The 15348-nt window shown below is 40.1% G+C and overlaps 1 protein-coding gene across 9 annotated transcripts in view; it reads right to left on the reverse strand.

Annotated features, from left to right (window-relative positions):
• The window catches only part of PPP2R2C (protein phosphatase 2 regulatory subunit Bgamma), a 203295-nt gene that overhangs the window by 95912 nt on the left and 92035 nt on the right, over positions 1-15348 (reverse strand). The window contains exon 2 of one of the 9 annotated variants that reach the window (XM_052780530.1): positions 5039-5189. The exons of the other annotated variants lie outside the window; for them this stretch is intronic. Within the exon in view, the coding sequence (XP_052636490.1) occupies positions 5039-5087 (49 nt within the window). The 5' untranslated portion in view covers positions 5088-5189. The remainder of the gene's footprint in view (positions 1-5038; positions 5190-15348) is intronic. 9 annotated transcript variants of the gene reach the window in all.

The raw sequence follows: 15348 nt of genomic DNA on the forward strand, positions 1-15348 counted from the left end.
CATCACAAAAGCAAACCGATTGGTTAAAAAAAAAAAGCTGAATACCATAGCAACTGGCTCGCAGCCTTGCTAACATGCAGGAAGGATTTTTTATTCGAACAAGAGCTACAAGTGAAAACACCAGGTCAGAAGCAGATCTGGTGTAATATCAATGCAACAGAACCACAAAAGTTGCTTAACCCCTCCTCCCCAATCTCTTCCCCATAATACCTTTTGGGCAGCAGCAAATCTTCAGGTTCTTACTAAAACACAGTGCAGGGAACAAGGAAAAACTTGTGTTATGGTATTGATTCTGCATATATGTCTAGACATTGCAGACTCTTTGCCAAAACAAACAGGATTAAATTTTGAAAAATCAAGTCATGGAAGTGGAACAGTAACAGAGCTTGATCTTCAGTTTTAATTAATATTCATATCACTCCATAATTAAACGGATTAGAAGTTTCTAAAGAAACATCTCCAAATATACTTAATGCTACATTGTCCAAGTTCGTGGCTACTTTTAGGAACACATCAAAGTAGCCAAGATATTGATAATAAAGACAATCACTTAATGATAATACCCTCTAAGAATTGCATGGGGGGGCAGGGCTGCAGGGGTAGCCTCTGTGAGAAGAGACCGGGAGCCGTCCCCATGTCAGACAGAGCCAGTTCCAGCCGGCTCCAAGACAGACCCACCGCTGGCCAAAGCTGAGCCCATGAGCGACGCTGGTGGTGCCTCTGTGACAACGTATTTAAGAAAGGGTACAAGAGCTGCGCAAGAGCAGCTCTGAGAAAGGAGTTAGAAAACGTGAGAGAAACAACCCTGCAGACACTAAGGTCATGAAGAAAGAGGGGAAGAGGTGCTCAAGGCACCAGAGCAGATTTTCCCTTGCAGCCCATGGAGAAGACCATGGTGATGCAGGTTGTCCTCCTGCAGCCCATCTCCTCCAGCAGGTGGAGATGCCCTGAAGGGAGCTGTGGCCCATGGAGAGCCCATGCTGCGGCAGGCTCCTGGCAGAAGCTGCGGCCCGCAGAGAGCAGCCCACACAGGAGCAGGTTTTCTGGCAAGAACTGTGGCCTGTGGAGGACCCACGCTGGAGCAGTACATTCCTGATGGACTGTACCCTGTGGAAAGGACCCATACTGGAGCAGTTCTTGAAGAACTGCATGCAGCCCATGAGAAGGGCCCACATTAGAGAAGTTCATGAAGGACTGTATCCCCTGAGTGGGACCCCATGCTGGAGCAAGGGAAGAGCATGAGGAGAAGGAGCAGCAGAGATGAAGTGTTATGGACTGACTGTCACCCTTGTTTCCCATCCCCCTGCGCTACTCAGGGGTGGCAGGAGGTGGCAGAAAAGTTAGGAAGGAAGGAGAGAAGTTGAGTCTGGGAAGAAACGGAGTGAGGGGAAGGTGGTTTTGGTTTGGGGTTTTTTTGTCACTAACCTACTATATTTTTAATTAGCAATAAATTAATCTTTCTCAAGTCGAGTCTGTTTTACTTGTGACAGTAATTGATGCATGATGTCCCTCTCCGTATCCTTTCATCTTATTTTATTCCCTGTCCTGCTGTGGAGGGGGAGTGAGAGCAGTTTGCTGGGCACCTGGCAGCCAGCTAAGGTCACCCCACCACAGAGTTCTTGCGTTTGAGGAAAGCATAAATCTCTCCTAGGCAACTGAAGCTATGAAGTCTTTGCTTTGAAGTAGATGTGCCCATCTGTTCTAGGTCAGCTATAATAGGTCTTCAGTGCATTGCACAGTGAAGATTTACAGTCCTGTCTCTTCTCCACCATGTTTGGACTGGCTTCTTCTCTGGAGTCTCTATTCGACTGCATAATAAGGAACCTCACTGAGTTTGGCTTTATAGGCCAGGAGAAAAGTCAGGTCTGTTCTTTGTGCATCATTTAAGAGGCATTCAAAACCTGCTATAAGTAACATCAAATCAAGACGACCAGGTACAATGCCTGCAGCACAGCTACCTAAACTGTTTTTAATATTAGGGCTAATTTTTAAACCAAAGAAGTCTGAGTTAAGTACATAACTCCACAGTATCAAATTGATTTAGTTGATCTCTGTAAGCATCAGTCCTGAGCTTTTACTGGCATTAAGGAGTGCTATAAGCCACCCACACCTATGAAAATCTGAACACTTTTTTGCAATTGAAATGAGGGGAAGAGCCTTACTTTGAGTTCCTGAAAATAGTGGCCCGATTTTCTATTAATGAAATAATGAACAATGGGGTAATATTTTTGTTAATATTATTTTTTGGATCTGACAAGAAATGGCCACAAAATTCTTAAGGTCTTTCAACCCTCAAACTCATGCAGTCTCACAGGGAGTTTATGGTCCCAGGAAATTCCTCCATCAGAGACCACACACCTTGAATTAACAAAACGTACTTTCTGTTTTGGAGGTGATTCCATCACACTCGTGAATTGCTTGACATGTTCTACTCATGTTGCTGAAAATGGGCACGCTTCTGTTTTGTCTCAGATCTGTGATATATCATAATTCAGACATCAAATTAGCCTAATTGTAACCATACATTTGTGCTGGATATGTACATATCTCAAGGTATGTCTGTATTTATAATATATAGGGTGCATACAGACTTTGTTATACACTACTGAGAGCTATGTACCTATCTCAGAAAGTATCCATGTCCTTTATCTTCCAAAAGATATTTATTTTAAAGTCACATTTTTACTTAGTTCACATTCTATAAAACAGTGCAAAATTCCCTAGTTTGGCTCCATAAACAGCATATACTCGTCATTTTGGTATCTCAAGTGGAAATAGGAAAAGCAGGACAAAGAGAATCCAAGAAACTTAGCAAAGCTATATTCAAAGTTTTAGTTGCCCTTGATTTTAAAACACAGTAGTTTCCAACACTTGCCTCACTCATCAGATAGAAACACTTGATGGGTTGATCGTAACAAAGTGCTAGCTCTTGCCCAGTCCTCATACTTTCAGAATGGGAATTTTGGGTGAGTTTGGTTTGATATACCTTTGTTTTGTTTATAAGGGATGAAGCAAGGAATTTTTTTACTTGAGCTGCTATCCAGCAATTCACACAGAGAGAACATCACCTGTTTTCTAAAAAATGTGAAATGGTACTCTGTGGTTAGTATTACTCATGCAAGCACACTTTGTCCAAAAAAGCACCATACGTATATGTACGTTGGAGATACTGACATGCCCCTGTAAGTATGGCCCTATCACATACAAGATCAGATTTTGTTCTCGTACCAGTTATTCTATTCATCTTATGTCAATGACAATCTATTCTGTTTCCCAAAACCAGTAAAGTTGCTCTGAAGAGCTTACCATCTTAAGTCAGAATCCAAAGAGAAGAGAGCAGGACAAGCCAGAAATATGGTTACCCATTCTGCATACTTAAACACACACACTCACTCTTTCCTATATAAATTAGAAAAAATGTAGATCAAGGGCAGTAACTTATAATAACAACAAAGGTCAGACTCAAGGAGGGCTGGGATACAAAATCATCTTTGACCTGAGCTCTGAAAGAATTTTTCCATGCTCAAAGTGGCATGAAAGAAATGACAAAGATGCGGTACCACAGCAGAGATTCAGTCACTGAAGGACACAACAGTAAGGCCAAAACTAGTGCTTGAGATAGGATAAAGTGAAAAGGATATGAAATGAAAAAGTAACCTAATCAGTAATGGTCATAATGATGGCTCCAGCTGTTTCCAAAACTTTGGGAGAGGGCAACACAAATGCTCAGAATGTCAGACAGAATGCTGCTACTTTATTACCCTTCATTCACCTAGCAGAAAGGCATTATTTGAGCATAAATACTTCTATTGTTCTTGTCACAAAATTTATTATGACAAAATAAATATTTCACAGACAGTATTATCAGGAATTTTAAAAGTAACTTGAACAATCAAGTTTTTTGTCTTTAAAAAAAAAAAAAGTAAACTAAGGATTCATATCTGCATGTTAGCCCAACTGATGAGTGTCTGGAAGCAACTCATTAATGAGAAGGAAACTCAGTGGTAAGGCAGTAGAAACTGTTCCTCCTAGTATACAGTACTGCTGATACAGCTAGGGCCCAGGAAAAGTATTACAAAGTATTAAACACAAAAGGGGACATCTTAGCACAAGCACAGTACACTCAGACAAAAAACAATCTGCCTGATTACAATCCAGTCACAAGAAAACACCTAAACCATCAAACAGATGTGCAGCACACCAAGTCTTATGTTATTACAACATTCTAACAAACCTCATTCTTTCCCATAGTATTTAGACTTCTGAGTTCAAAAGTGAGTTGACCTAGGCAGTTCAAGGTGTTCTGTGAACTAGATAAAGGTATTTGATTAGTTAATCTCAGAAGAAGCTGTGTTAAACCAGGAATTTAAAACAGATGGATCTATCCGAAAACTCTGTCAAAGCTCCCCTGCATTATACACAAAGAACAGCAGCCCTGTAGAAGTATGTAATATTACCTTCTCTGAGAAGCTGTTTACCCCATTACGAAAATGATAAACCACAGCAATGATGTTAGCTAATTTGCTGAAAGACACCTGTAGAATTGGTAGCTAAGTAAGAACAAAAACTCTTTATTTTAGGTCAATGAAAAGCCTCTATCCATACAAGGTTGCTAGTATAGAAGACAGCACCATTTCATGCTGTTTTCTGCAGTCCAGTTAAATACAAACAAAACAGTGCATACAATACAGTTACTCAGCACATGAGAGACAGAAAAAGGAGAAACAAAGAAAGAGAGAAAATGCTACATGCCTTTCCTTTTATTGTAAGTATTTAGGGTTTGCATCATCTTTGGGATGTCTGAGACTCTAAATAACAACATTTAGAACTTGCAGTGTCTAGGTGTGCCACTTCCTCTAGGACACAGTTATTTTCAAAAATTTTTATTCACTGCTTGTAAAGTAACATAATACAATCAATGAACTGTAGACATCTTTATCACATTTGGGTTTTGTGGCTTCCGAGGTCCATTGTCATAACGGCTCCCTGTAACCAGCCATCTGGGATGGAAACAAAAATAAGTTATAGGCATCCTTACCTCCAAGTTCATCTCCAGAATCAACCTCGTAGATGCTCTCCCCTTCCATGTTGTCTTTAGGATGCAGCAGAAAGCAAGATCTTCCTCAAGTGATTTGCTCAGACTCCAGGAGGAAGCTGAATCCACCCACTCTGCAGCCAGCAGGTGATACCTTTCAAACAAAAACATAAAAACAAAGCCATTGATCCACTTCTGCTATACAACAGAGAGGTCATTTAATTTCTCCCTCATGCCACCAACTTTTCAGAACTGTGTGTCCGTTAGTCCTACATCCAATATCTCAGCTCCTTATATCAATACAGTTTTTTCAGTGGGTATCTGAGCTCCTTTTTACTTGTAAATTCAACTGCCATTCACAGGACAAACCCTCCACCCCACATAAAGAGCCCAAATTCCAGGACTATATTGAGGGGAAAAGCCTCAGCACAGACTCATGCTTATTCCTATGGCCTGACAGGACTAGGAATGGGCAATATGGAGAAATATACTACCCATCTACAGGATTAGCTCTTTTCTGGCATGCTGTGGGTACTGTGAAACCAAACTACACTCAGGTTGCAAACAACAATACAGATCAAAAGTACACAGATCATGCAGGTTTGCTTTCTTAAGACTACTCTTAGGGTCACCTTAAGTTTAGGCAGAAAGAGCATCTCAGTTTAGCAATGGACTTGAGTTGCAGATGAGTGCAAAGAAGAAAAGTCTAAAGATGGGTGTGGACAAAAGAACAAACCCAGCTCTTGGTTTATTTAAGAGAAAGAAAATAAGGCAGCAAAATCTCTTTTCCCTAAACTGACCCTGAATAGCTAGTTGTTTTTCTATTACTATGCTCCAGTGTAGCTAGTTTTTACCACCTCCTTTCGTTCTGAATAAAAGAGAAATAACTCAATGAATTAAAAAAAGTACTAATGAGTCAGGAAACATCCATGCATTAGTGCCTTTGAGAGGCAAAAAAAAGAGACAAAAAGCAATCAGAACAGCATGGAGTTACTAGAGTAGTTTTGCAGCAAGTGGCAAACTGTCATGTATCAGATGCTCATGATCTCGACAGCAAAGCAAGGATGAGCTCCACAACTCATCCCCCTATGTCAGATTTGCAATCTGATTATTTTTAAAACAAAGGAAAACAGAAACCAAAAGCCATCCAAAAAGAGCACAGAGGCTTCTATCTGCCACAAATGACCTCGGACAGGCCAAGAACATAAAACATGATGAGAGAATGATGATCAAGTACATGAATTATATCATCTATAAAACACAGTTCAGGTACTATTAGTAACTTAGAGCTAGCCATGGAGCAATGTATTGGCCATCTCCTTGCTAGTTTCAAATGAGCAAATAACAATTCATTTTTATTTCCAAGTCTGTGGCCTTCTCTTTTGCTTTTCCATGTTATTAACACTGCATTCAAATTGTCCCATGCCACTGCATTTTACTGAGAGGGTAGAAAAGGAAAAAAGCTCTGTATTAACATGAACTGCCCTGTATGTTCTGTTCAACTCCCTTCTTCAACTTCCTATCAACAAGAAAGCCATAAATATTATAAACAAATCTCTATTCAGACATAAAGTAAAAGAAAATCAATAGTTCAAGTACTATGTCATTTTGTTGATAAAAAAAAAAGGCATACCTAGAAGCTTCACACCAGGTGACCTCTACTTCTTCAACTTCTTCAAGCATGTCTCTCAGCATCTGCATGTTTTTGTCGATTTTCCGCTGGTTGAGCCAGTGTCAGTGTATGCCATGTAACAGAGCATGCATGGCACTGCAAAACACTGAGCAGACTTTCCATGGAGTGAAAATTGTAGTATAGCCATCTTACACTGCCGGTGCCTCTTCTTAAACTCGCATCAGCGATTCAAGGTGTCCTTCTAAAACAGCATTCATGTTTTTCAGAAGGTATGCTACTGCAATTTGCAAAAGACTGAAGACTGAGAAAGGATCCATGATAATGCTGATTTTTAGTGATGAAGTATCCATTGCAAAAATTTTAGTTTGGTAAAAAGAAAATCCATACGTTTTATTTTTAAAATATGAAAATACTTACCAAATAAATAACTGGAACACAGAGGTTATAGTACCAAGCTCTGGCTGCATATTCAAACCTGAAATATGTATGTTCCAAATGCTGATTTAGGATATTCACAAGAACATTAACAATCGTAGTTCTTGTTTATAAAAGCAAATGCCATCAAGCAATGAATATTGGATTGCCATGATCAAAAAAGCTCTACTGTAGATGTCACAGTATTTAGTACTGGCTTTACTGGACAAATGGGTCAGATGAGCAAATAACCACAATTTGAGAAAGTCAACCACAGCCTTTCAAATGAAAGAACTTTTCTTGCAAGTGTCCTTTTGGAAAGGTCTTCTTATTCTGCTCAGATCTTCTCATTGCTATCCCCGGGTTTTATGATGAATGCTACAGTCCTCCCGCAGAATAATACAGAAACCATATTTGTATAAAGTAACTGCTGACCAAAAGACATTGTGCAATGTCTAAAAACTAACCATTGCATTTTTATCCGGGCTTTATGCCTACATATCTGGAGGAAAAAAAAAAACTGTGCCCAGCATAAATACCTACTTCTCTGTCTACTTAGACACAGGTGTTACACAACTTAATGTGTTCATCCAACTGTAAACAAAAATGTGTGTCCTTATGAAAAATTCATAAAGCGTCTGATTTTGCCTTATAGTAATGAACGAAATGAAGTCTGCCTGCCTATATCAAAATCTGCAAGTGTAGAAAGTAGTTAAGTTCAAGACATTCAATGCATAAGGTTGATTACTAAAATTAGGTATCAGTTTGTAAAATACTAGCATTTCAGTGCAAGGTTACTGAGACATTAAGCGGAACCAAAGTCTTTGTTGCCTAGGTAGAAAATTACTATTATTATTCTTATGGAAAACCAAGATTAAAAGAAAAGAAACAGAAGAAAACCTATTTTTAAATGATTCATTATTTTACATATATTCCTTCTGAAACAAATGAATTGTTCTTTATTACATTCTTGCTGTCTCTTCCTACTTGGCATCCATACAAATGTTGCTTTTAATAGCATTTCACTCAGCTGAACCCTTTGGGGGGACGGGGCTATCAGTGGATACAAAACCCCCTATTGTTCTGTTCCCTGGCTATGAAAAGTTTTTAATTAAAAACTGAAAGCAAAATGATGCAGCAAGTACTGAAATCTAGACCTGCTCAATGTAATCACAGGTATGGGGTAACCACAGAGATGGAGAGCTTAGGGTAGAACTGCTCCACAATTGGCCATGTTGGCTGTGAGCTTATCCCTTCTACTAGGGAGAAAAAACCCTCAAATGTTTCAAGTTAGCTTTATCACAAAGGAAAAATTCTACAGCAGAGAAGCAGTGAGGAATGAGGTATGACTAAAGCTGTTTTAAAACAGATAGGACGCACTAATGAGTTTGATACTGTTTAAATTATACAGCATTTGAAACCTACAGTACCAGGACTCCTTAGTCACATAGTTTCATTTTTGGCAGCCTTTGCTTCTTGCTCATCCAAATCCTTTCCCCTGCTAATGCCATACAGTGGGTCCCATTTTCCACCATCACGCCAGAAAGTAAAGCCACCTGGGACCAAACCGACATTTGGTACTGGCATCTGGTCCTTGATGAAAATACTATCATGAGTTAAAAAAAAAAGCAATGAACATGTTTGGTTAAGTTTTGTAGTCTGAAGTCTTTGTCAGTTATTGGGGAAACTGTTTCTGATGTTGAGGGAACAGCACACGGAAGGAGGCTTGGGAAAAGTCTCAGCAAGACTGGTTGTTCACAGCTTCTGCCTGAATGTAGTTTGCAGAACCATCCATGTCAGAGCAAGGCAGTGGGCGGCAGGAAGACCAAGTCAGGAATGCATAACTTGGTACTACTTGCATGATTTTTTTTTCCCCCTCAGAGCAGTTAAAGAAGCCTCACTGCTATTTTAACACATGCCAAGAAGTTATATTCCCAAGGAGATGTGCAGGCAGGAGAGTGGTAGATTAATTCCTGTTAGTTGCCTTCTTCAGACCAGTGCCTGACTCCAAGTGCTGTACAGTGGGGTGCACAGAAGCTGCATATGCTATCCACGTACTTGCCATGGAATCCCACAAACTGGAATAATCCCCAGCCACAGATACAGTGGTGACCTCTGATCTTTTTGACCTGCCTGAGTTCAAGAAAGCCCAATCAAATGTAAATGACTGTGGTCCCTTGATCTTTCTGAAATGATCTGGTTAGGCCTCCGGCTGCAGATAGTGGATTTTAGGGAATTAATCCCTACTAAAGTAACAGAATACTACCACTGGAGTATACACACATTATGATAACAACATTTGAAAAAGCACAAATTGTGTCACAAAAATCAAAGTATGATAAGAATATTTATATTAACACACTTTAAACTTTCAGGGAACTTACAAGTTTAATTCTCCAATTAAAGTCAGAAAGATCACAAAATTTGCTAGATTTCGCATCAAGTGCTGAGATAAACATGCCAGAATTAAAATGCAAAGGGAAGACTGAAGCCACCACAGTAGCACACTTTCCTGCTAACTCAAAGACCCCAGCACTCCCAAATACATGTTGCGGATGCACTTTTTCAAACAGCATTTTTCACAAGATTCCTACATAAGCCCAAACTTCTAGGCTGCAACTAGACAGACCTTCCCCATATGTACACTGCCAACTCCCATACATAAATCTCAGAGGGTCTTTTCAGGTAGTTTATACAAGTGATCATTCACCTCCCTTCACCTCCCTCCATTCTTTTCTCTCTGGAGCACATTGCAGAGGGCACAAATGGCAAGACTGCTTCACTCTCCCTGCTCCTCAGCCTCTTATGTTGTGTTTGTTGGAAACACCATTTTTTAACTTTTTGCACTGGGTGTCAATTGGAGAATGGTTCTATATGGAGAACATACTGGGCATGAGAATTAGGTGACTGCAGAGACTGACTTAGCAGCTTTTACGAAAACATCTGACGTTGAGGAGGATCCAAAAGTAGAAGAATACCAGATTTGTAGCACTATTATGTTCTTACACCAACCTCATCACAGGAGCAGAAGAAAACTGATTGCTAATTCTTCCAGCTATTTCCCCTGTCTTGGGGTGGGGAGCGGGGGAGTGGTAAAGAAAAAATCTGAAAATCTGTACTACTATATCAATACAAAGGAGGCCGGTGCCAGATCTACTTCTGAAAAGGTTCTGTTCCTCAAAGTTTACCGTCAGATGGATCTACAATGAATTATCAGTGATACATCTGTACTAGTCCTATGCCTCTGCAGGCAGCCAACCTCACAAAAGGAGTCCTGCTCAACTAGTGATTTTTGCTTTCTCTTCATTTCCCTCATTTGTCATAGGAATTTATTCAAAGTTAATGAATCAGTCAAAGATTCTTCATACATATTTAAGTGTTTTTCAAAAAAGAAATCTACATTTTGGAAGTGGGCGTAAATCTTCTATTCAGTCAGGCATAACCATGCTCCAGTTAGTCCTACAGTAATACCCTAACCGGAAGCCTTCCTGACTACCAGACTTGATAATCAGAATTCCTTCCTAACAAGGCTTTCAGTGAGACTGTTTTATTATTCAGAGAAAGTCTGAGTTGAATAGATTCACCTCATTTTACCACAAAGCTGCATATTTTGATATATCTCTATATGGAAATCTCACGGAAGTCAAAAGGAAGTTTGTTATGGACGTGAGCATTTTAAACTGATGTGGTTTAGGCCCAGACAACAACAAAGCACCACACGGCTGCTCGCTCACTCCTCTCCCCTGGTGGGATGGGGAGGAAAAAGTATAACGAAAGGCTTATGGGTCGAGACAAGGACAGGGAGGGGATCACTCGCCAATTACAGTCATGGGCAAAAGAGACTCAACTTGGGGGAAAAAAACTCAATTTAATTTGTTACCAATCAAATCAGAGTAGGATAATGAGAAATAAAACCAAATCTTAAAACACCTTCCCCCCACACCTCCCTTCTTCGCGGGCTCAACTCCACTCCCAATTTTCTCTAACTCCTCCCCGCCAGCAGCACAGGGGGACGGGGAATGGGGGTTGGGGTCAGTTCATCACACGTTGTCTCTGCCGCTCCTTCCTCCTCAGGAGCAGGACTCCTCACTCTTTCCCTGCTCCAGCGTGGGGTCCCTACCACAGGAGACAGTCCTCCACGAACTTCTCCAACGTGGGTCCTTCCCACGGGCTGCAGTTCTTCACGAACTGCTCCAGCATGGGTCCCTTCTGCGGACCGCAATCCTTCAGGCACAGACTGCTCCAGCGTGGGTCCCCCACAGGGTCACAAGTCCTGCCAGAAAACCTGCTCCAGCATGGGCTCCTCTCTCCACGGGTCCTGCCAGGATCCTGCTCCAGCGCAGGCTTCCCACAGGGTCACAGCCTCCTTCAGGCACCCACCTGCTCTGGCATGGGGTCCTCCCCGGGCTGCAGGTGGATATCTGCTCCACCGTGGACCTCCCCGGGCTGCAGGGGGACAGCCTGCCTCACCATGGTCTTCCCCACGGGCTGCAGGGGAATCTCTGCTCTGGCGCCTGGAGCATCTCCTCCCCCTCCTTCTGCACTGACCTGGGGGTCTGCAGGGCTGTTTCTCTCACATCCCACTCTTCTCTTGATTGCAGTTTCTGTGCCCCAGAACTTTTTTTTCCGTTCTTAAATACGTTATCCCAGAGGTGCTGCCACTGTTGCTGATGGGCTTGGCCTTGGCCAGCGGTGGGTCCGACCTGGAGCCAGGGAAGCTTCCAGCAGCTTCTCAAAGGAGCCACTCCTGCAGCCTCTCCCCCGCTACTGAAACCCCGCCACACACACCCAACACACAAACACTGACAAAACCCTCAGTTTTCAATACCTCAAAATAAGTTCCGACTCAAGATTTTGCAAAATAAGATCAAGTGCTAAAAAAATGGCTTGCTGGGAATAGCCATGAAAGGAGATCCATGTACTCTAATCCTGCAAAATACAGTTCAGGGAGGGGTTAAGAATCAGTACCAACATACGAATTTCACAACTTCATTCCTCCAAAACATCCATCTGAATTGGAAAGAGGAGTGATTTCCAAGTCTGAGGTACTTCATTTCTGCACATATTTTTTTTCTTAATGAAGTTTATATTTTCAAGTAACTCCATACCTGTTTCACTGCCAAACTGTTTTACCACTCTCATCAGACACAGCACTTTGCTTTCCAATTGCTTTTCTTTACATATGTATCGTGACCACTCTGAAGAAAATTATTTCATGCACTACTGTGCAACAGGGTTGGCAATTCAGCCTTTATTTTAGTATGACAGAGTGCCACAAAACACTTGACACACTAGTCTCTTCCTTGTGGGACAGTGCTATAGGGTACAGCGTGAACTGTGCACTGCAAGCCAAGAATTCCCATCAAGAAAACACAATGCTCTCTGTTCTCTTAGAAAAATAATTTTGCAGTTTGATTTCTCTGCTAATGGCAGAAACAGTAACTCTGACACATGCAGGAATGGCAGAGGCCAAGCTAATATTTGTAAAGCCACCTGATGATTTTGATTATGATCTGAAAACATACACTATGCATTACGTTTTCTGCTCTAGGCATGCTAATTCAAAAACAGAGGGCAGGGGCAGGGTATTATATCAGAAATATTTTCCTTAAACATATGTCTAAAGCCAATTTCTGTAACTGAAAATTTATTATATAGTCACTAGGAATCTGTGTATTGCAGCAAAGATTCATCAGAGTTATACATCTTTGGCGTTTACACACATTGATTGCTGCGCACAGTGTAGCTCTACTATAATTACCAACACAAAGCACACCTTAAAAAAAACAAAAACAAAAACAAACCCCAAAACCCCACCAAACAAAACACAACGCACAAAGAACACCTTAGAAACACCCCTAAAACATACCTCCTTGATTTTAGTGAATTTTCAGTTTACAGTCTAAGTATTCCTTCAGTTTAACAAGATGTTATGTTTCACATTAGAGACAAAGCTAACATAATAGCAGGATTTTTCTATTTCTAGTAGGAGTGTCTACTTCCAAAAGAGAGAAACTATATTCCATTTTGAAACCCACATTCTTATTGTAATTAGCAACAACTCTAGGAGCATATAGGAAAACCAAAGAACTAATCAACATTTTGATCAAAACATGATTTGCCACAAACTGTACAGAAAATCCAATTTAAAAAAATAAGGGAGACATAAAGTAATAAAAAAAAGAACAAGTGATATAAAAAAAAACCTTTAGTACTAGCATCGTTTTACTTAGAAGCTTGCAGCATAAAACCAATTTGCTTTCCTTCAGTTTTAGCTGAAGGTCTAAATTAAGCATGCAACACATACTTAGGGTATTTTCTCATTTGCTTTAACATTAATTTTCAAGACAATGTTGAAAAGCTGAATTTATGCCCAGCTGTAGTTTTTATAACCAACCAAGAGAAATTTAGTTTGTATGCTAGAGCAACTGTGGAAATCAATTCTTAATCTATGACCTTGCTTACCGCAGCTTGAAGCCTTGCAATAAATAAATGCCTTGAGCCACAAATAAGAAACATTTGGTGAATCAGAGACAAATAACACAAATCTATATGTGTATATATAGCATTAGAAAGGTCATATAAAATACAATATTGGCTCTTTTCTTGCTCTAACATAATAATGTTTGAAAGGCAGGACACAGTAATTGGCTGCATTAATACCCAGGTATCGAACAGTCATGAGTACCTATTTTCTTTTCAAATAACAATGTTCATCCTTTTAGAGGACTTCGTGTAGCCTGCCTGTTTTTTCAGTATGGACAATGCTATAATGCTTAGAAATACAGAGATTCTGAAAAATATCTATTTTCTTTGTGCTAGCATATGCAAAGTCTTTCTCTAATGCACATTTAAGCTTCCTTGTGAAATTGCTCAGTGTTTCATCACTAACAACAGGAAAAAAATACCAGAGCTCATGTATTAACCTGCACTTAGTCACAACTACCCTTCTTTCTAAGCCAAATCTCTCAAATCCTCACCCTGTATGTTATTCCTTATTTCTCACAGGAGTATAAGCTAAAAGAAAAAAGCAGCTATAATAATGTCTCATTATTAATATTTTACAATTATAATTCACAGAACATTCCTGTAAACAAACCTGTACCTCTTTAGAAACACACTTTCCATTCTTGATATATTCGATTGACTGTAGATTTTAAAATCGAGTGGTACAAAATAGCACTAGTTCAGCTAATTTCCCTCTCTTAATTGTCTCCTTCCTGTTATGCTGGAATTCAAATGTGACTGTGACTGACACTCCTTTTTAGATTAGCATGGCATTATTAGTTTGCACAGCAGGTGACCAAAGTAACTGATGGGAAGGTTTCCCTTGTTTTAACCCTAAATAAAGGATGTAATCTAATATGAAATGAAATAATTTGGAGAGTCATAATTACCCTCGAACTGGAATTTTACATAGAAACCAAATCAGAAAAAGACTTGCTTTCTTTAAATATAATGAAAGTTTTAGCCAAAGCAGATCATTAGGTCCTTTCAATGTTATGTTTTCACAAGATGCTGTAACACGTTGTGATCAGTTCTCAATCAGTAAAGTTTTGCCATTAACATAAATGGAAAAGATCAAGAACCAAATTGAAATGCCCTTTTCAGTTCTTAATAAAAATCACAGCTGCAGCATCCAAAGGAACATATTTGTGCTCTTGTGGCTTTCAGGCATTAGCGTCAGGTGCCAACACTCCCTGTACAGGATGGAGAAAGACATTGTACCTCCTGGTATGGGACAGAATTTGGAACAATTCTTAGAACACCTGACCAAGCAGTCAGTATAATGGCTAACCGTGTGTACACAATTTGAAAAGACAACATACACTTCTCTTATTGTAACATCAACTTAGGTGGTGCTTTTCACTGAAAGGACATTGAACAGAAGAGCAGCTTAATCCATTTTCATATTGTCTGTAAGTGTCCGCAGTAACTGCAAACCAGCCACTGAAAGACAGGGGGCAACATTTTGGGTTTACAGTCTGTGGAACAGGGGAAAGTATGGTAAAAGAATGAGGTTGAAGAAGCCAGTGATGGGTCATAGTCCATTTAATTTCTTTTCAAATACTTTTAATTTCTTCCTTACTGGAAGCCTTTGAAGAAGTAACAAGCCACTTACTTTGGAACCAAAATTTTCATCTCATTTAGGGAGGGAAGATTAATTAGCAATGAATTATATTGCTCACAAGCATCATGCTTCTTGGGAGTGCCCAGTCTGGGACACCAGTACTGATAAAACCAAAAATCCCATCAGAGGAAAAGC

The sequence above is a fragment of the Harpia harpyja genome, chromosome 2 (genome assembly GCF_026419915.1).
Source record: "Harpia harpyja isolate bHarHar1 chromosome 2, bHarHar1 primary haplotype, whole genome shotgun sequence".
In the NCBI taxonomy this organism is placed as follows: domain Eukaryota; kingdom Metazoa; phylum Chordata; class Aves; order Accipitriformes; family Accipitridae; genus Harpia; species Harpia harpyja.